We start from the raw sequence: 21,810 nt of genomic DNA on the forward strand, positions 1-21,810 counted from the left end.
TTGCCCAGCAGTCTCTCTACTTTAATCATAATGACAACAGGCAGTACTAACAAATGCAGAGATGTCCCTTTGTTAATTTTGAGGTATTAGGAAACAGTTGGCTGTTTTAAGCAAAGCAGTTTCTGTCTTGTTTTTGTTTTCTTTTCTAAAGCAGTTGCATTCAGTCTGGAAAATCATAATGTATTGAAATTAGAAAAACACCAAAATTTGCGTGTTGAAAAGTTACATCACCCCCCAACCATGGTCATTATGCTTCTGTTTGCAAACAATACAAGTCTCCACTGCAAAGCATATTGTGTAATGTAGAGACACAGGAAGTTGTTTCATTAGTCCAATATGAATGTAACTTCCCATTTTCAAGATCTAGAAGAAAAGATGCAGTGATATAATGGAACCACTTATTCCATCATTTAAATAACTTTAATATACACACACACTCACATAGGTACCAGTGCTTTGAAAATAGATCATTCGTTCCTAAAAGCAGCTTTGTTTCTTCCTTCTGCCCACCCCACCTGCCCATCCCTTCCCATTTACCACTGTTCAAGTAAGTTGATTAAAATCACACCAAATTTTTATTCATTTTTGGCCTCTGAGGTCTCTTGGAGGGGTTTGTCAGCAGCTACAACACTGACTGCAGTTTCACTGTTGTGGGACAAGTCCACCACCATTTTCTCAGTGCTTTCCTTTTCTTCTACTGTCAGTGTATTAACAGTCTTTTCTGTATTCTCCTTCAGTTTGCTGTCCTCTCTGGTCCCTTGCTTACTTTCATTCAGAGCCCTGAAAATCCAAGCAGCAGAAAATGGAAACCTTTACAATCCAAACATGCTTTGGATACAAGGAAATAGGGAGAGTACTTCTCCCAAACAGTTAACAAACCAATAAATCTTATTAAAGCTTGCAACATTTCAAGTACTTTTATTTAAACAGACAAGAAATAATACTTTCTCTTACCCTTTATCCCTCCACAGTCTAGCTACAATATTACTTTCAAATGTCTTCCACATGCCAGTAATCCTGGCTGAGATCTCCTCTTTGAAGAAACTCTAGCCAGCAGACATCTGTTCTATTGAACAGATCTTTGTCAAGAGAAGGAAAATGAATGTTCCAGAGATGCCTATTATTTCACAGCATGGACTGATATTTATGAGCATGAAAGGAAAAGATCTTTGCTATTAACTTCACCGTGTGCTTTTAGGGGAGAGAGCACACTTATTGAGATTTTCCTTCACTTGAAGCCCTTAACACTTCTCTGTACATAACTCTTTGCACTGGAACTCCAAGTTTAGTTGCAAGCATGCTAAAGAGAAATAATAAGGAAGAGAAAAGGCCAAAAGAAACCCAGATTCCATATAATTCGCTGCCATTTCCATGCTGCTCTACTAGCAAGCAAACATCAACAATAGACTCAAGTATTGTTAATTTTGGACCAACAAACTGGTATTCACCTTGAAATGAAGTTTAAGCTTTAGGATCACAGTAAAGAACATTTATGTGCTACATTTGGATTTGATAACACTAGATTTTAACTCCCAAACAGAGGGAATTTCTGGAACGATCTGTATTCCGGAAACCCTTGGCCATCTGTAGATAAAAGTTTCTTTCAGTTTGAGGTTTGATCTAGACCTGAAACTGGAAGAGTGTTTGGACATATGGAGATATTCAGGTATAGGTTTAAAAACAACAGTTACCTTGGATTTCTGAGTTCCTGGGTCAAACAGGATGGACAGAAGCATCTAGTTGAGTAAATACATCTGATAATTGCATCCAACAATGTTTGTGTTAGACAGAATTCTTCCCTTGTTAGAATAATCTGTCATATCCCTGTGTTTGCTTTCATTACAGGGTTTTTTTGGGGGAAGGGAGGAATGGATGGGGAGATGCACAAAGATCAGCTGTTACATTTGGCTGTTATGCAAAGGAGTCTGCAAACCAACTTACATGCCATGCCTCAGCACATGTCGTTCCCACTCAGAGCCCTCTGTAAATGATCGGCCACAGAACTCACATGGAAAGCGCTTCTCTGGAGCTTCACTGTCAGGATACATCATGGACTCTGAGAGAGAACAAAATTATCTGCACATTCATGAGCATCAGGGCAAGAGGGACCTTTATGATTATACTCTGATCTTCCCTGCTGCCCTTCAGGGAGGAAAAAATATATCCCAAAGAAGCAAAAGATTTTCCTTTAAAAAAGGAATTTCTGAAATTGTCCTCCCTATCCTAAAAATGCAAGGTGTGAAAATTCTATAACCACCACTATGAGAAAAGGTCAATTAACTACAATATGGAAATGGGGGGGGGGGAATGAGACTTTCAAAATAATGGAGTGCTTCCCACTTAGACACCTACATGAACAGCCAAGGTTTTGTATTAATACCTAAAAGTGAACTGAGGTTCTCTGAAGTGACCAGGATTTCAAGAAGCTACAGAGCCATCCTGAAAAGTCACAACACACATTGCAGCTGAAAAATCCCATCCTCCATCTTAAGTCTGTTATATCTATTTGAAGAGATGTTTTATTGCTCCCTGTATTTGAACAAGTGAAGAGATTGTGGGGTTTTATGTCAAAACCAACACTGAGAGTTTAGTGTGGAAATAGCTTGAAAGCAAAACCAAAAGAGAACACTTGAGTCAATATGTAATTTTCAAATCAGTGGTGCAAATCTTAGGAAATGGAGACTTGGTATACTTGGCATCCGATACTCATAAGAAATTGTCATCCCCTCAACATGAAGTCTCATGAATAAGAGAATATCACTGAAAGGATGGTATCTTAATTGCACAGGTGTTTCATCTGATCCTAATAATTTATACAAAACATTTAGGGCCTCATTTGCAGAAGTGTCAAGCACCTAGCTTTACATCCAAAGTCACTGGCAGCTGAGGGGACAGCATTTCTGAAAGCCAATCCCCATGTGAAAAGAGCCAGCTTTAACAAAAGATGAAACATTTTCTAATAAATTAAGATCACCACATAAGCCTTTACAAATAATTGCATGGACCATCTTGCTTCATTCTTTTCACTGGAAATGAGACAGCATAAACTCAGAGCATTAATTTCTTAGCAGGAATTATCTTAAGTAAGAAATCAACAGAATGTCTTTCTGACTCCTCCCAAATTACATAATGAAAGAAAAGGGATTTTGCTTCATTTCAGTTCTTATATCTGCTCACTTGGTTTCTTCACTCTCAAATTTACTCCATTAGAGATCAACCTATAAACTCAGAACCACCCATATGCTCACTTTTCTTCTCCATATGTTAAATCTTATAAAGGTATTTTTGCTACGTTTCCCACTGGTTGCCCTTTAATAAAGGTCTAGATGGAACGGTTCTTTACACTTTTCTTTTTTAAATCCCTTCCATCTAGAAGAAAAACACTTATTTCATATTTCTTAGCATCAGTGATTTACTATGTGGTTAAACAACAACAAAGCAGTCCCCTCCTGATATGAGCAACAGAAAGTCAGTGCCGTGGGCTCCATTTACATCTGGATCTGACTCCGACAGTTAATACCATATACATGGTCCAAAGTTATAAATATCACTGAAACACATTGCCCCTGTACCATGAATCCAACACCTACGGAGGGTAGAAGTTTTGGAGGTGACAGCTGCTCTTCTGTACAAGAACAAATCCAGAGTACAGTAGACAGTAGGAAATTTATTCTAGGACTGTGCAGACATAATAGAGCCTATTTTGCTCAAATGAATAGGGAGAATTTATACTTATAATTCCCATTAACAAGCACTACCCTAATAATTCTACTGTCCCTTCTGAATACATTATATGTTCCCACCTACTTCCCTATGAGTCCCTGATTAGTTTGGTTTCTTGGACTGTGAATTCAGACTGCCTCCCAGAAAGAGTAATCACGTCATGCACTTACCTGGGGTCTACAAAAGAGGGGTAACATATTGCATAGACTTGCATTTGATTTTCCCGCATTACACACACACACACACACACGCACACTTATTTTTATCTACTGAAGAAAAAAACAAAGAAGATTCAGGTTTCTTTTAAAAGTAAGATATAAAGGTCAGTAGAGACAGACAGTCCCTCTGGGATGCAACTTAGAATCATAGAATCATTGAGGTTGGAAAAGACCTCTAAGATCATCGAGTCCAACCGTCAACCCAACACCACCATGTCCACTAAACCATGTCCCTAAGTGCCTCATCTACTCGTCTTTTAAATACCTCCAGGGATGGGGACTCCACCGCTTCCCTGGGCAGCCTGTTCCAATGTTTCACCACTCTTTCAGTAAAGAAATTATTCCTTACATCCAATCTAAACCTCCCCTGCCGCAACTTGAGGCCATTTCCTCTCGTCCTATCGCTAGTTACTTCGGAGAAGAGACCGACACCCACCTCGCTACAGCCTCCTTTCAGGTAGTTGTAGAGAGCGATGAGGTCTCCCCTGAGCCTCCTTTTCTCCAGGCTAAACAACCCCAGTTCCCTCAGCCGCTCCTCATAAGACTTGTTCTCCAGACCCCTCACCAGCCTCGTTGCCCTTCTCTGGACACGCTCCAGCACCTCAATGTCCTTCTTGTAGTGAGGGGCCCAAAACTGAACACAGTATTCGAGGTGGGGCCTCACCAGTGCCGAGTACAGGGGCACAATCACTTCCCTACTCCTGCTGGCCACACTATTTCTGATACAGGCCAGGATGCCATTGGCCTTCTTGGCCGCCTGGGCACACTGCCGGCTCATGTTCAGCCGGCTGTTGACCAGCACCCCCAGGTCCTTCTCTGCTGGGCAGCTTTCCAGCCACTCTTCCCCAAGCCTGTAGCGCTGCATGGGGTTGTTGTGGCCGAAGTGCAGGACCCGGCACTTGGCCTTGTTGAATCTCATACAGTTGGCCTCGGCCCATCCATCCAGCCTGTCCAGGTCCCTCTGCAGAGCCTTCCTACCCTCGAGCAGATCAACACTCCCGCCCAACTTGGTGTCGCCTGCAAACTTACTGAGGGTGCATTCGATCCCCTCACCCAGATCATCGATAAAGATATTAAACAAGACCGGCCCCAAAACTGAGCCCTGGGGAACACCGCTCATGACCGGCCGCCAACTGGATTTGACTCCATTCACCACAACTCTCTGGGCCCGGCCGTCCAGCCAGTTTTTGACCCAGCGCAGAGTACACCTGTCTAAGCCGTGAGCCGCCAGCTTCTCTAGGAGAATGCTGTGGGAGACGGTGTCAAAGGCCTTACTGAAGTCCAGGTAGACCACATCCACAGCCTTTCCCTCATCCACTAGGCGGGTCACCTGGTCATAGAAGGAGATTAGGTTGGTCAGGCAGGACCTGCCTTTCATGAATCCGTGCTGGCTAGGCCGGATCCCCTGGTTGTCCCGCTCATGCCTTGTGAGCGCCCTCAAGATGAACCGCTCCATAATCTTCCCCGGCTCCGAGGTCAGGCTGACAGGCCTGTAGTTCCCCGGATCCTCCTTCCGGCCCTTCTTGTAGATGGGCGTCACATTGGCAAGCCTCCAGTCGTCCGGGACCTCCCCCGTTAACCAGGACCGCTGATAAATGATGGAAAGCGGCTTGGCGAGCACCTCCGCCAGCTCCCTCAGCACTCTCGGGTGGATCCCATCCGGCCCCATAGACTTGTGAGCATCCAGGTGGCGTAGCAGGTCATTGACTGCTTCCTCTTGGATTATGGGGGGGTTCATCCTGCTCGCCGTCCCTGTCTTCCAGCTCGGGGGGCCGAAATAACTTCTAGCAAGAACAGCTACTCTTTCCCTAGAGTATCTCAGATGAATAAATTAATCCTTTTCCATGTGCATCTTCTTCCTTCTAGGTCCAAATATTTTCTTTTGTCCTTTACCAGCAACCAGCCATTCCTTTCCTTTCTGTACTGGTTTTGGCTGGAATAGTTTTCTTCATAGTAGCTTGTATGGTGCTGTGTTTTGGATTTGTGCTGAAAACAGTGTTGATAATACAGGGATGTTTTAGTTACTGCTGAGCAGTGCTTACACAGAGTCAAGGCCTTCTCTGCTTCTCACGCTGCCCTGCCAGCAAGTAGGCTGGGGGTGCACAAGAAGTTGGGAGGGGACACAGCTGGGACAGCTGACCCCAACTGACCAAAGGGCTATTCCATACCATATGACGTCATGCTCAGCAATAAAAGCTGGGGGAAGAAGAAGGAAGGGGGGGACGTTGGGAGTGATGGCGTTTTGTCTTCCCAAGTAACCGTTACATGTGATGGAGCCCTGCTTTCCTGGAGATGGCTGAACACCTGCCTGCCGATGGGAAGCAGTGAATGAATTCCCTGTTTTGCTTTGCTTGCGTGTGCGGCTTTTGCTTTGCCTATTAAACTGTCTTTATCTCAACCCACGAGTTTTCTCATTTTTACTCTTCCGATTCTCTCCCCCATCCCACTGCAGAGGGAGCAAGTGAGCAGCTGTGTGGGGTTTAGCTGCCCACTGGGGTTAACACACAACAACTTCCCAACTGACACAGCAGTTCAGCTCTGCTAAGATGGCACACCCAACTCCTCCTTCTCCAAGGAGGAATAATGATTTTTTGGTCCAGCGTCCAAAACCCATTCTTTGCAACAATGTACCTAAGTATAGCATACATCAGTCTTAAGCTGTCAATCTAAGCCACAGCTTGACTCACAGGAAGAAATTCTGGCTCTGCTGAAGTCATGGACTTCAGAGGGTTGAGCCAGCATTTCCTCCCAGATACTCAGAGACTGAAGATACGTTCTAGGCAAATCCCACCTCCTGGTAACACCATGAAGAGTAAAATCAGCAAAAGCATCCAAGTGGTATAAGACATTACAGTTTGGTGCAGTTTGAAAGCTGTGACAACATTAGCTACTGTTACAGGCAATATTTACGAGCACGGGTATAGTCCTATCCTAATAGGGTGAAAATATTTTTGAATTGGCAGCAGCTTCTGAATATCAACTAGAAGATGATGTTAACATGTGACACTGCACCCAAGCCACGTAGCCATGTCTTCAGCACCTGTGTCAGTTGGACACTTGAAGACCACCACTGTAAGGTGCAAGATACCATTTCACAAAAGATAAAGTCAATAGAACTTGGACTTTTATAAAGGTAGATGGCATAAGGACTTTCCATATTTTTATCCACTCTAGTAAAAAAAAAATTAAAAATTAGAACTGATATTACTTGAAAAGGAGAAAAATTAACAACTATCACTTCTAAAGGGAAGCTGGGAAAGAACAGCAGTGAAATACAATTTGGGAAATAAGCATGATTTTTAGATCACTCATTTGAACAGTCAAATAGAGATTTTTCAGCCAATCACATATATTAAAGAAGACTGCAGGTGAAAAAATAAAATATAAAAAAAATTGCTAAAATGTTATACCTAGCTTAATTACTGATCACACAAAGAACGGTTATGTCTGTTTCTCCCTGCAAATTTAAATCTCCAACCTAGAAGGTGGTATTCTTACATTTTCATAATAAGTATCAAAAATCTCAAGTATCCTGAAGCCAATTTAAATGATGATCTTAATTTTATTTTTTTTCTCCCATGGTAGAGTTTATAGGGATTTATGAGGCTCGGCTGATAGTACCTTCTTTTTCTCTGTCTGGATACCATGGTTTCCAGGGTCATTTCAGTACCTGTGCTTGTGTGTTAGTGCTGATGTAATCCTCACAAAGACAGCATGACTCTTCATCCCCTTCTAGCTGCTGGTCTACACAAAACATTAATGTCTGCTACAGTTGCAAGTTAGGGGAAGTTGGTCCTTTAGTCAAAGCATTAGACTGATTCTTTCAGCTCTGAAGCTCTTAGGGTCACATCCCCCACTGAACAGACACTTGAACAAACTTCCACATGAGGGTGCAGAGTTAATAATGTCAAACTTTGGAACATGTGTGAAACCAACATCCCTCCTGCTCCTCTCCTGATTTCTTTTAGGGCTGCTAAGAAAGATTTCATGGAGGATGTTTTTCAATAAAAGTTGTTTCCTATCTAACTCACTCTCTTCCTCATTAAATAAAGATATCACCAGTCACACTCAAAGTGAAGTGTTAATGGCCCCTTCATGTTCCGTAAACTGCTTGTGAATTTAGCGATCTTAACTTTTACAGGTTTGAAAATACCTGGGGAGACATGTTTTCTTTTGTGAACAATTCTTGAACGAACTTGAAATGAGTTTTCAATTGAAAACCGAAATTTCAGAAGGAAAAAGGTAAACATGGCAGCATGCTTTTAGTTATAAGTACATAGAAACTTGGCAGCCTGCACTCAGCATCAGGAGGTCGGATGACCCCTGGAACCTGATGATTAGGCATGACGGCTCATTGCAGTTAGTTCAAATCAAGCTCCTTTTACTGTTTAACAAGAATTGCAAACATATTGCATTCGATTGATGAAGTTATGCACTATAGAGCAGATTGTGAGAATACATGGAGTATACCAGTCAGGACCAGATATTTGCACTAAAATGATTTTAATATTAAAGGCAAAAAACCCCCAAACAAACACAAAAACACTCCCCCCCCTAGTCCAATTCACCAAGAACTACCTTTCTTTATCCCTACTCAGCTAACCATCTGAACAATAAACACATGAATAAGACTTACTGAACTCAGTGGGATTATTCATAGATGTGAATTTAGGCACAAATGTAAAGTACACAGTTGGAACGGTGATTTGGAGGTAAGGAATGGAACTACCCTGGCTTCAGATTTGCCGACCAAAGTGATGGCAAAAGGGTCAACTCTCACAAAGAGGAGGGAAGGAATGCTTTGTAAGCACTGGGCAGACAGTGGGCAGACAGTAGCCCCAAAATAAGCTTGGCCACTGAACTATATCCCTCACTGGTATAATGTGGAGCAGCAAAACTGAACATGGATTACCAACACAGAATAATCTGACAGCCCACTAAAATACTCCACTTATGTATTTTTCTAAGCCCTCATAGATGTTATCTGCACAGTCACAGATGTCACCAGTATTTTCTCATAACATTTTTTTTTTGGAGCATGATTTGGTTTTCTTAAACAGAAATCTTGCCATAAGCATTAGAAACACAAAATTCCTCCAGGAAGTGTCTTGACAAAAGCTCCATTTTGCCCATACTGACAAGCTTCCATGACTTAAGGAATCTGCTGTAGAGTCAACAGTTGATCTTGCTTGATGGAATTGGCAGGGTCCATTACAGTATCCAGCATAAAAGAAAAAGCAACTATACTGACCTCTTTCTTCAGTCCTGTGGCTTAACTCTTTTTCTTCCTCATCGCTGCTGGAGCTCTCTGTTTTTCCCTTCATTTGTTCCAGCTGATCCAAGTTAACCCGTCCAACCAGCTCAAAATTACGACTCACCTTAAAAGAAATGGTTTTGTCAACAATAGACACCATCATCAACTATTGAAAAAAACAACCCATCAACAAAGCTATAGGCTGAAATGGGAAATTTATCAGGCACCTAGTCAAATTAATACTCGTTTCCCTTCAAACACAATTACATTCACTGTTAATGATTCTTCTTTCATTTTTTATACTAAATTTCTCCATTTTGCTTCTCAAAATGAACCTATTATTTGAGAAGCTTCCCTCATTTTGAGGTATTGAAAGTAAAAAATCCAAGCAATGCTAAGCACTCTTGTATTCCTCCTTTCATGGGAGTGTAAAACTGATAGGATCAAGCATCACTATTGCACACCATCACTGCAGAAAAATCCTTTGTGAATGCTTTATTCAGCTTCATGTGTGAAAAGATGGGACCTGAGTGACCACTTTGACAGACAGAGCCCAAGTCATCAACTGTTCTTATAGACATTTGGGGGTTGGGGGGCATGGAATGGGGGAATAGCTGCTCTGGTGTGGGTTCTCCATGGACTGGAGTTCCTTTGAGAGTATCTGCTCCACCATGGAGCACCTCCTACTCCTCTGTTGTTTCCCCTGATTCCCTCCCCCTCTCAGTTTCCTCGTTCTCTCTGCATTCCCACCCATTCTCTCCATAATTTTCTGCCCTTTTTAAAATATGTTTTCACAGAGGTGCCACCAGCTTCACTCATGGGCTCAGCTTTGGCTAGTGGTGGGTCCATTACTGAGCTGGCTGGAACCATCTCTGTCCGGCACAGGGCAGCCCCTGAACTCCCTCCACAGAGACCACCCCTGCAGCTCCCCCCCCCACCGCTACAAAAACCTTGCCACGTCCACCCAATACAAACATATAACTTAAGACAGTACATATTGTGAGAAGAGATCAGGAGCTGCCCTGTGCCAGACAGAGCCAATTCTAGCCAACTCCGCAATGGACCCACAGCTGGCTAAAGCTGAGCCAATCAGCGAAGCCAGTGGTCCCTCTATGATAACATATTTAAGAAAGGGTAAAACACTGCATGGCAGTGTGAGGAGTGAGGAAAAAAAAAAAGTATGAGAAACAACCCTGCAGACACCAAGGCCAGAGAAGAAAGAGGGGGAGGAGGTGCTCCGGGCACCAGAGCAGAGATTCTCCTGCAGCCCGTGGAGAGGACCACACCGGAGCAGGTGGATATTCCCTGAAGGAACTGTGGCCCGTGGAGAGCCCACGCAGAAGCAAGTTCTCTTGACAGGAACTGCAACCTGTGGAGAGGACCCATGTTGGAGCAGTTTGTGAAGGACTCTGTGCCCTGTGGGAGGGACCCTACACTGGAGCTGAGGAAAAGTGTGAGGAGGAAGGAGCGGCAGAGAGGAACTGTTATGAAATGACTGCAACCCCCATTCCCCATATCCCCTGCACCACTCGGGGTGGGGGGAGAAGGTAGAGGAGTTGGGAAGGAAGGAATGAAGTTGAGCTTGGGAAAAATAGGCTGGGGTGGGGGGGAAGGTCTTTAAGGTTTTTTTGTCTTTGTTTCTCACCATCCAACTCTATTTTAATTGTCAATAAATTAACTTAATTTTCCCCAAGTCAAGTCTGTTTTGCCCCTGACAGTAATTGGCAAGTGATCTCCCTGTCTTTATCTTGACCCATGAGCTTTTTCATCATATTTTCACCCCATACTGGTTTTGGCTGGGACAGAATTAGTTTTCTTCATAGTAGCTTGTATGGGGCTATGTTTTGGGTTTGTGATGAAAACTGTTGATAATACAGGGATGTTTTAGTTACTGCTGAGCAGTGCTTACACACAGTCAAGGCCTTTTCTGCTTCTCACCCCACCCCACCAGCGAGTAGGCTGGGGGTGCACAAGAAGTTGGGAGGGGACACAGCTGGGACAGCTGACCCCAACTGACCAAAGGGATATTCTACACCATATGATGTCATGCTCAGCAATAAAAGCTGGGGGAAGAAGGAGGAAGGGGGGACGTTGGGAGTGATGGCGTTTGTCTTCCCAAGTAACCATTACGTGTGATGGAGCCCTGCTTTCCTGGAGATGGCTGAACACCTGCCTGCCCATGGGAAGGAGTGAATGAATTCCTTGTTTTGCTTTGCTTGTGCACACAGCTTTTGCTTTGCCTATTAAACTGTCTTTATCTCAACCCACGAGTTTTCTCGCTTTTACCCTTCCGATTCTCTCCCCCATCTCACTGGAGGGGGAGTGAGCAAGCGGCTGGGTGGCGCTGAGCTGCCTGCTGTGGTTAACCCACAACACTCCCCCTGTCCTGTTTGAGGAGGGGGAGTGAGAGAGTGACTGGGTGGGCCTCTCCCTGCCAGCCAAGATCAACCCACCACACAGTGGCATATCAGCAAATAGCAAGCTACCCTAAATACAGCAGTGTGTTAGTATGTTCCTAGAACTGACAGCTGTGTTGAGGTGCTTTGACTTAACAAGTTACCTATTAGATTTAAGCAAAGAAGGCCACATGCATGGCACTTATTGTGACTCAGCTCATGCACAGAAACTCTTTAAGATGCAGTAAGCCAATCATGCACCTGAGCCCAGAGAGTGGGCACAAATTAGCCCGATCGATAGATAACATTTAGAAACGATTAAAGAAAGATAGGGGGGAAATAACCCTTACTACTGGGAGGAATCACTTCAAGATTTTATTGGAGAGAAGGGAGACCCAAGTAGAGGGAAAATTTTCCCAGCCTGATGCACTCACTCAGAGGGGTGGGGAATAGTGCTTCTTGGATCTCCTAGGACTCTTGCTGTGGTCACTGGGAGATGTGCAACATCTCAGATACCAGTTAAACTGTAGAAAGATTCTCAAGTAGCAACAAGGAGCAATAAAGGAAGACAAGCATACCAAGCCAACATAAGTTCACAGTGTTCATTTTTAAAATGCAGTCAGTTTTGCTGGTACTTTTGACACTCATTTTGTCAAATTTTTTTTTGGGGGGGGGCCAAAATGTTGTTCAGTTAACAAAGTGTGAACAAGTTTTTAGTGAGAATCAGGCAGCTCAGCTCCTGATAGTTGGATTCAATGAGTTCCCTCCCCACAAACTGACAAAAAAAATACTCTCTAAATGTGCCTCAGTTCTAGAATTTTGCTACTCTCACAGCAACACAGCTGAGAACTACAGAAAGCCAAAGCAGACAGAAGTCTGTGGAAAGCTTTCCACACAAACACCAAAGCAGCCTTAACTTAAGCAGAAAGTATAACAAGCTTCTATCTTTCTCTTGTTAAATGTAAACTGGAATGTACTGCCTTGTGTTATTAAAATATGCATGGCATGTCACTTTGCCCAAGTTGCCAGAGCAATCTTACGCTTTGGAAGCTCCTGTGTCTTAGTGTGTCTGAATCACACAGCCTTAATGTTGTTTCATAACTTAAAAAAAAAAATCTCACAATATATACAAATGCTTTTTCTGAAAAAATACAGAACTTGAGAGAAATTGAAGTCCAGCACAGGAGCCTTCTCCAAATTTTGGAAAAAAAATGTGGGTTGGCTATTCAGAGTGGACATGCAAATAAACTAGATATAGCATTTGCAAGAAGTAGATTGTTACAAATTAAATCCCTTTGGATGTTACCTTGTGCTCATCTCGAAGATGAGTGTCCAGCTCCTCTGTGTGTTTGGTCTCATAGTAGCAGAGTTGACATTTGTAAGGTTTAAGTTCATTGTGCTTCTCTATGTGTTGCTGCAAACTCTCATCACTGGAGCAGGTAAAGGTACACTTATCACAGCGGAAAACAACTCCTTGCAAGTATTTTGACAGTTTGGAACGGCAAACTTCAATAGGAACAACCCGCTCTTCTGTGGGGAGAGGGGAATGTTTATTAAGTTTTAAGAAATAAAAACCATCAGGCAATATGTGTCAACAGCTTGCAACATACCACCCACGCAAGAAACAGGATCTGCTATTTGTGTATGCAATCCATCTACCAAGCTAAAACTGGACCAACAAAGAAATACAAGAAAATTCCCTTTCTGTATAGACAGGGTTAACCCTACATGACTACAAATGCAGGTGTCCTTGCAAATGTAACCACTCATTAGGTGAACAGGATGGGAAGAAGAGACTTGGGGCAGATAAGAGTGTTGGGGCAGATTTGTGAGACAGAGTAGCAGAGCCTAGGAATATAAAAGCAGACATAAATCAGTCAGACCAAGCTCCATTCTGGTTCAATACATGACAGAAGCCAGTAAAAGGTGCTAGAACTGTAATAAACAGGGAGCATGTAGGGTGATTCCCAATACATCACCCTCCCAGCTTCTGATGATCAGAACTGGTATTCTCACCATCACATTTAATGCTACTCACTGGGGGAGTGAGAGGTTGTGTGCAGCAGTATCTTCTCCTGAAGGTGGTTGTGCAGAGATCAGCCAGGGGCAGAAACTTTCAATACACCCTCAGCTTTTTAATAGTTAAGATTCAAAATCCACACATACTTAATTTCATGCTTCCCACAATTCTGTTTATGCTACAAGCATATATTGAAAATGCTCTCACTGAGTTATTAAACTCTCTACTTCCTTCCTCTCATACAAAACACACACTTTTAATAGGGCAGCACAATTAATTTCAGTCTTTCTATAGAGCCAGAATCCTGATGTGTGCAACATTCATCCACTGTGGTTCTCTGAGCTGTGCATGCAGGGGAAATCCGAAATTTGACCTTTCAGCAGAGGGTCACCAGAAGATCTTCACTACGGCTTTTGTTACTCAACTGTCCTTTTGAAGTAGGACACTGAAATGTAGTACTATTATTCCTTATGGACTGCAGATTAAAGGAAGAGTTTGATCTTCCTCATGAAGATCATAATTAATGATATCTTAAAACAAACAAAAAACCAAACAAAAACAATCCCAGGCCTGATTCTTAGAGGGTAAACATGAAGGGTAGGGGACTTGTGTGCATTGACACATCTCTTATAATTCCTATAGGGAGGCAAGAGCTACAGAATTCATCCATTTGTCTTCGGCCAATGCATAACCCCCACTGCTCATGAGCCTAATTTTCCACAGCCCATCTAAATATTCCACACTCCTCAGTTTGTTCTCCTCCTTGTCCTCCCCTTTTTTTGAACATGGAAGTTTTCCTACCTCAGAACTTTCTCTTTGTGCACTTTAAAAAGTGGAAGTTCCCCCCAAAGCTATATCTGAGTGAGACCCTGAAAACTTGTGGTTCCTCTCCAGCTAAAGAAGTTGTTGCAAAAAAAAATGCTAAGTTGTGTCCATTCAGGGTCAAGTGGGAAAAGGGACAGGGGTGCACATGCTCTAAGAGATAACAGAAGTTAAAGCTGTGATTTTGAATGCATAACAAGAATATTTTAAAAGGTATTTACAGCTCTGTGCAATTGAATTCACTGAAATAAGGTAACTTGTTTTTAAAAGTGAAAAAAGTTCCAACAAAAAGTTTTTAAAAGAGCAACACTATTTAAAGCATTTGAAAATTAGATTTTTCTCTAGCACATGACACATATTTTAAAAAACACTAAAGCAGGGGATGGTATAAAAGGTTTTATCCACCACTTTGGAGCAATGCATCATCTTAATTCATATCAGTAAAACCCATCATCTCACTGACAATCACCCCCCCACACACACCTGCCAAATCACAGGCAACACAACATAGACTGACTTCCCAGCCTGATCTTGGACTTGCCTTATCACCATGGACCTGCTTGGCAATCACTGGATCTGGTTCTGACCTGTGGTTTAATTTCCTGGCTTGATCTTGGATCTGTATCATCGCTGCAAATTTGCCTGATGATCTGGACTCCTGGTAGAACCTGGCCATCATCTCTGGGTCTGCCCTGCTTGCCTTGCTCAGGTACTGTAGGGCCTGGGCCCTGGCCAGCAAGGCTCCACCCCTACTGTCCATGTTATCCTCCTCTACTCCCTGGACCTTGGGGAGCAACTGGTCCTTGCTGCTCCATGACAGTAATGACTTAAAACTTAAATGTGCATGTATTCATGTCAGTGAGCTTTATCCAAACAATTAACTTAAAAATTGCAAAGTGATCTGAATTTAAAACATCATATTTAGCAAGGTGATGCTCTAATAATCTCTGACCACTTTAATAGCTGTCTCTCATCACCCGCCCCCCCCCCCCCATTCTCTATATTTGGCTACTCATTTATACACTTATTGTATCTGAGCAACTGGCAAAATTGCAACAAATAGTGAGTCCTATCGAGAAATTGTGAAACTTAGCTTTGGCTTCTGTACACAAATTTCATTGAAGTTCAGCAGTGCCTACAAAGGCTACCATGTATGCACTGTAAAAAGATTACATGCTGTGGAACAGTTTAGCAAAAGGACTAAGGGGACCTCTGCCCTCCCCCAGCATAATCTCTGAAGAAATTTAATCACTGCTTTAGACTGAAACATTTGGGCTATTTGTAATACAGATCTAAGATTAAAAAGAAAAGCAATTAATGCGCTAAATATCTATAGTATGTAAAGTCAAAGCAGGCATATGTTTCGCTCACAACATGGAAAAAAAAAAAGCATTAATACTCTAAAGCCCTTATATATGAAAGTTTACTATTCCAGAGAAACAGATGACAATTCTATGAAATGGAAGGACAAAACAATTATTTATACGAAGAAAAAAAAGTAAAATAATTACTAAAAAACAAATGCCTTGAGGATTATAAACAAGCAGCCCTACTATTGATCTTGGTGGGTTGCGTTCAGTGCTGGAAAAATATCGAGGCATTTCATGATGGGAAAATTTGCTGGAAAGGATAATAAAAACTAATTGCACTACCTGGACTAAATGAAAGGCCAGCAGCTCTGCTGGGCATGGAGCAGGAGTTCAGTCTCCATTATGGAACTTTCAAGAGCTCACAAGATTTGCCTGTTATGAAGGCTAAGAGGAACTCAAGAGCCAAATCTCTTCTCATTGTTTGCCTGTAAAGTAGCTACTGACTTTGTAATTTCCATACTCACTCCTAGCTTCAGCCCACAAAGGATGAATTGTGCTTGACCAACCTGACTGCCTTCTATGATGAAATAACTTGCTCAGTGGATGAGAGGAGAACTGTGGACATCATCTACCTTGATTTTTAGCATGGTCTTTGACATGGTCTCCAACACCACCCTTGTTGACAAGCTGGCAAGATTTGGACTGGAAAGATGGACCGCAAGATGGGTAGAAAACTGGCTAAACTGAGCCATTAACTACCACCTTTTGAGGTAAGAAAAGTCAGACTGGCAGCTAGTCACAAGTGGAGTTCCTCAGAGGTTGATTCCGGGTCCGGTACTATTCAATATCTTTATAAATGATCTGTATGACAGTATTGAATACACCCTCACCAAGCTTGCAGATGACACCAAACTGGGGGGAGAGGTAGATACACCAGAAGGAAGACCTTGACTGGCTGGAAGACTGGGCCAACAAGAATTGATTGAGGTTTAACAAAGATAAATGTCAAGTCCTGCACCTGGAACAGAATAATCCCAAGCAGCAGTATAGGCTGGGGTCTAACTGGCTGGGGTGGAACTCTGCTGTAAAGTACTTGGGGATCCTGGTGGGCAGCAAGCTAAATATGAGACAGCAGTGTGCCCTGGTAACAATGAAGGCAAACCAATCCCTAAAAGGTAGTTATAGAGAAGATGGAGGTACTCCCTTCATAAGGATGTGTAGTGACAGGACAAGAGGCAATGGGCACAAGTTGCTTCAGGGGCAATTCCATCTGGATATAAGAAAATGCATCACCATGAAAACAATTAAACATCGGAATAGGTTATCCAGAGAAGAAGTGGAATCTCCCTTGCTGGAAATATTAAAGACTTGGCTTGACAGGGCCCTGGATAATCTAATCTAAGATCCTGCTTCCAACAGATGGTTGGACCAGATGATCTCCAGAAGTCCCTTCCAATGAAGACTTTTCTATGATTCTATGAATCAAAGTTAAATCACTCAGAGGAACGGATTGAGCAGAGTAGGTGACACGACAGAAGGCTCTCGGTGGCAAACTGGCAACATCCTGCTGGCCATAACACTTAATAATGTTGTAGCTCGGTAAGAATTAACTTCTGTAGCTATTCACTAAGACGCAAATAGTCTTCATTTCAACTGCATGCTGCCAAATCAGGGACTTTTGAAAGCTATAATGTAAAATTAGAGATCTATAACTGTTTTCTCACTTTGCTGGAGGGATTTTTGCATAGGAGAGAAGATAATACAGAAAATGGATCAAAACCTTCAATCTTCTGACTTTATACAATGTACTGCTTCCTCTACCTGGAGAACAAATGTGCTTAGACCACAGCTTGAGACTGTCCTTGTTTTATCAATCCAAATGGCTACAAGTAAGGAAGGCTATCTGAGACTGTGCAACATCCCTCAGTCCTGTCTGCACAGCAGCACCTTCTTTCTGTGCACATTGAACCCCATCAAAATCCTCTGCTTTAGCTGCCACAATTAGACACAACAATAGGTTTTAATCTGGATATATACACCAGAAAGAAAAAGTTTAAGAAAGGACCTTAATTCCTTTACAGTCTGGGTGCTGCATGCCTGAGAAAAATCCTTGCCCTTTCCTCAGGGGCCTATAAAACTCTTTAAAGGCTAAATTTTCATTTGCATTAAAGCCTTTATTCTGTTTTACCTCCCCCAACACTCTAGTGAGTGTATAATCACATCCCTTCCTACTACAGTTTTGTATCAGCAGCACAAGGGCTCAAGGGTGCTTTGTGCAACTGAAGCTACAGCTATACAAAAGAACAGATCCGGTGTCACATATTCAGGGGGTAACCACCCCTGCTTCCTAGCATTTAGTCAGAAACAGCTCTGTAAAGCCAACACAACTGCTTGAACCCATGAAGTGTTATTCCACTGTTGCATCTCGACATTCTTAGCATTGCTGGAAGTTTGCCTAACTAGGCCCAGCAAGATCTCCCTCTCTCTGTTTATTTGCATTTGAACTGTCAGACCTTCTCCACTTGGTCTTGGGCACAACCACAAACCAGAGAACACTATCTCACAAGATGTACCTAAGCTAGTGTTTGGAGCCCCAGGGTTTGTGTCCCCGTCCCCCCCCCCGCCTTCTAAACTCACCTTTTCTCCAGAGGAGTAATCCTGGAGCATGTCCTAAAGCTGGACAAAATACACTATAATTTCAAGGACAAGCTTGCACCTAAGTAAAAGCACCTCTTGAACCCTTACACTTACTAAGACAGCTTCGTTATATGCCTTTTGGGTCCTTGAACAGTCCTTAGCCTGTTTCTCAAATGCTCCTTCAAAATAGCCTTTACAGCAGAAAGAAGTTTGAATGATATATGCCTACTTCACTGCCTTGGTACAGGAAGGACTCTAAATAACCAGCACTGAAAAGTGGTTTGCTACAAGGGATTATGACAGTGGTTGCAACACCAGAAGCTGCTCCAAGAAAAAGATGGCATGTGAAATGTGTTTGCTCACCAGCAATACAATACTCAAAAACTCTGCCCAACCTGCAAGCAGGCAGGGTACTATCCCAACACACAGGTTTGAATTTTGGCAGCCAACAGACCTACAAGCATTAAGTGTGATAGCTGTGGGCAGGTGTACTGGGTCTGGCTGGGATGGAGTTAATTTTCTTCATAGTAGCTAGTATGGGGCTATGTTTTGGATTTGTGATGAAAACAGTGTTGATAATACAGGGATGTTTTAGTTACTGCTGAGCAGTGCTTACACAGAGTCAAGGCCTTTTCTGCTCCTCACACTGCCTTGCCAGTGAGTAGGCTGGGGGTGCACAAGAAGTTGGGAGGGGACACAGCTGGGACAGCTGACCCCAACTGACCAAAGGGATATTCCATACCATATGACGTCATGCTCAGCAATAAAAGCTGGGGGAAGAAGAAGGAAGGGGGGGACGTTTGGAGTGATGGTGTTTGTCTTCCCAAGTAACCGTTACGCGTGATGGAGCCCTGCTTTCCTGGAGATGGCTGAACACCTGCCTGCCGATGGGAAGTACTGAATGAATTCCTTGTTTTGCTTTGCTTGTGCGCATGGCTTTTGCTTTGCCTATTAAACTGCTTTTATCTCAACCCACGAGTTTTCTCACTTTTACCCTTCCGATTCTCTCCCCCATCCCACTGGAGGGGGAGTGAGTGAGCAGCTGTGTGGGACTTAGCTGCCCACCAGGGTTAACCCACAACAGCAGGAATCTCATCCCAGAGCGCCCCAAAAGATGTCTCTTCTGAGCTTGCCTGTAGTTAATAGAATAGGAATCCCTAATCCTGCTTTTAGCTGGATTAAAAGAAAAAAAGCGGGGGGAGTCTTAAAGAAAAAAATAAACATTCTAATTTTTGTCTTGTTCCTAAGAATGGGTGAGGAAGATGTTATGAAGAGAGAAATTTCAAGCAAGCAGTGAAGGGATATTTTTAAGCCTCTGGAGTTAATTGATACATCCTACCACAGTGTTTATGATAGCAAGCACTTTAGAAACACATACATAGGAAACAACCTTGGCCTAGGTCCAAGTTGTAAATTAGTCTAACTCTTGCTAAATAGGTACTTGACAACTGTTGACCTCTCTAGAGGAAAAGCTTAAAAAGAATTTTAAATCTGCCCACTTCTACATTGGAAAACTTTATATTTCACAGAAAAGAAGTAAGATGTAGTTAGGCCTGATCTATTCAACATATCTGAGCTCACATACAGAGAAAAAACTTAATGGATCAATCTGAAAGAGTGGTGTTCTGTTCAGCATTCTCTTTGTCAGATATAGATATATACAGGGACATTTTACCTCTGTGCAGAACTATATGATCAATCATGTTACATTTGTATTTGGTGTGATATAGGCAAAGAGGACAACGAAGGTCTTTGGGTCCTTCCTCAGGAACTGCCGAATGCCCAGCTTCCACGTGCATAGTAAAAGCAGATCTGTGAAATGGGAGGGAGACATGGAAGCAGTCAGAAGAGGTGTGTATGGAACACTGAAGTGTCACAGCTCTATTACAGAAGTGTTGTACAAAATGGTAAAGATACCACTCAGCCTTCTCTTCATAAAGCCACACGGCATTTCAGGACTACTCACATGGATATCACATGAGCATAGTTATTTGCAGGCTCATATACCTAAGTAACTGAACACACATTCTGCACAAGATACTCTTTTGCAGTGATTGCTCTAGTCACATTGCTATAGTTAAGATGGCAAAAGTATTTCCAACTGTTGTGCTTGTTATTTGCTTGCCTTTGGCAAAGAGAGACATTTTAGCAAGTTGAGTAAAATCCTTTCAATTGTCCTAGACTTTGAAGGGTGAAAATAAACTTATTTCTGACGGAAAAAAAAAAAAAAATCCTCAACAACCTCTCTCTTTGTAGGACTAGCCCCACAACAGCTGAAATGTTCAGATTCGAGATATGAAATAGACTTGCACCTACAGTAAGTTTGACACCAAGTTGATAAGTTTGAAAGCTTCAATTATGAGGACCTGAAAATGCAAGACTGAGAATACTCCACAAATGAACAGTACTTTTGCACAACAAATCTCATACCATTAGCTGCATACTTAAAAGATACAAGAGACATACATGCAGAAGAAATTAACTACACACCTATCAAGCCACAAGGTCAAGTACTAAAATGAGAGGTGTTTGTAAACTTGGGGGAATTAGGTCATTTTTTTTCCTGGGGTAGTGCTAAAGCTTGCAAGAGCTAAGCTGCTGGCTGCATTAAATTACAGAATTTAAAGCCCCTTTGAAAGTTCTCCAAGTCTGTTAGCTTGAATGCAAAACAACTTACTAACACAACTGGCTTTGGGCCTGATCCAATGGTCATTGAAGCCAATAGGTGAGTTTTTATCAACTTCAGTGGATGCTTTCGTGTGTTTAATTCTCTATGGTGACTGGAAGTTTTTTTTTTAGAGAGAGCTCACGTGTGTATGTTGTACATTTAAAGAGGAAAGACTTAATCCCAGAAAGTTTGAGACACCACAATAAAGAACACAACTCTCTTTATGTAAATATGAAGATATGTAATTACAGCTTGATTTAAGGCAATTTTGTTTAATCCTGTTAGGAGAAAAGAGCAATAGGAAAATGTGAAAAGATACATTGGACCTGTCAAGAGTTGGAAATGCTTAAAACAAATAATAATCTGGAGCAGCGATAGTAATAGTAATCTGGAATTAAACAGCAAGTTATGCCATGTAACTGGCAAGGAGCTGAAGCAACAAAGCCTGATCCCTTATGGATGTATAACTTGAGGTTGCTCTTGTATGAGGTCTCTCATGTCTAATGTCCAGCATATAGATAGACATGTACACAATACAATGGGTGAACAATTGGCTGAAGGGTCAGGCTCAAAGAGTTGTAAATGGGGTAACATCTGGCTGGTGGCCAGTCACTAGTGGAGTTCCCCAGGGCTCAATTTTAGGGCCAGTTCTCCTCAGTGTTTTTATCAATGACCTGGACACGGGAGTTGAGTGCACACTAAGTATGTTTGCCAACGATACTAAATTAGGAGGAGCTGTTGATTCCCTCGAGGGTAGGGAGA

At 42.5% G+C, this 21,810-nt stretch overlaps 1 protein-coding gene across 3 annotated transcripts in view; it reads right to left on the bottom strand.

Annotated features, from left to right (window-relative positions):
- Positions 1 to 533: 533 nt before the first annotated feature.
- Positions 534 to 21,810, bottom strand: part of LOC143172049 (zinc finger protein 462-like) — a 118,518-nt gene continuing 97,241 nt past the window's right edge. For 2 of the 3 annotated variants that reach the window (XM_076361270.1, XM_076361269.1), the window contains exons 9-13: positions 20,056 to 20,192; positions 12,898 to 13,121; positions 9,193 to 9,319; positions 1,942 to 2,056; positions 534 to 780 (exon numbers count right to left, since the gene is read on the bottom strand). In XM_076361270.1, the coding sequence (XP_076217385.1) occupies positions 576 to 780; positions 1,942 to 2,056; positions 9,193 to 9,319; positions 12,898 to 13,121; positions 20,056 to 20,192 (808 nt within the window). In that variant the 3' untranslated portion in view covers positions 534 to 575. Of the gene's footprint in view, positions 781 to 1,941; positions 2,057 to 9,192; positions 9,320 to 12,897; positions 13,122 to 20,055; positions 20,193 to 21,810 lie in introns of those variants that run through there. The other variant, XM_076361271.1, reaches the window with a different exon arrangement.

Source organism: Aptenodytes patagonicus, chromosome W (assembly GCF_965638725.1).
Source record: "Aptenodytes patagonicus chromosome W, bAptPat1.pri.cur, whole genome shotgun sequence".
Lineage (NCBI taxonomy): Eukaryota > Metazoa > Chordata > Aves > Sphenisciformes > Spheniscidae > Aptenodytes > Aptenodytes patagonicus.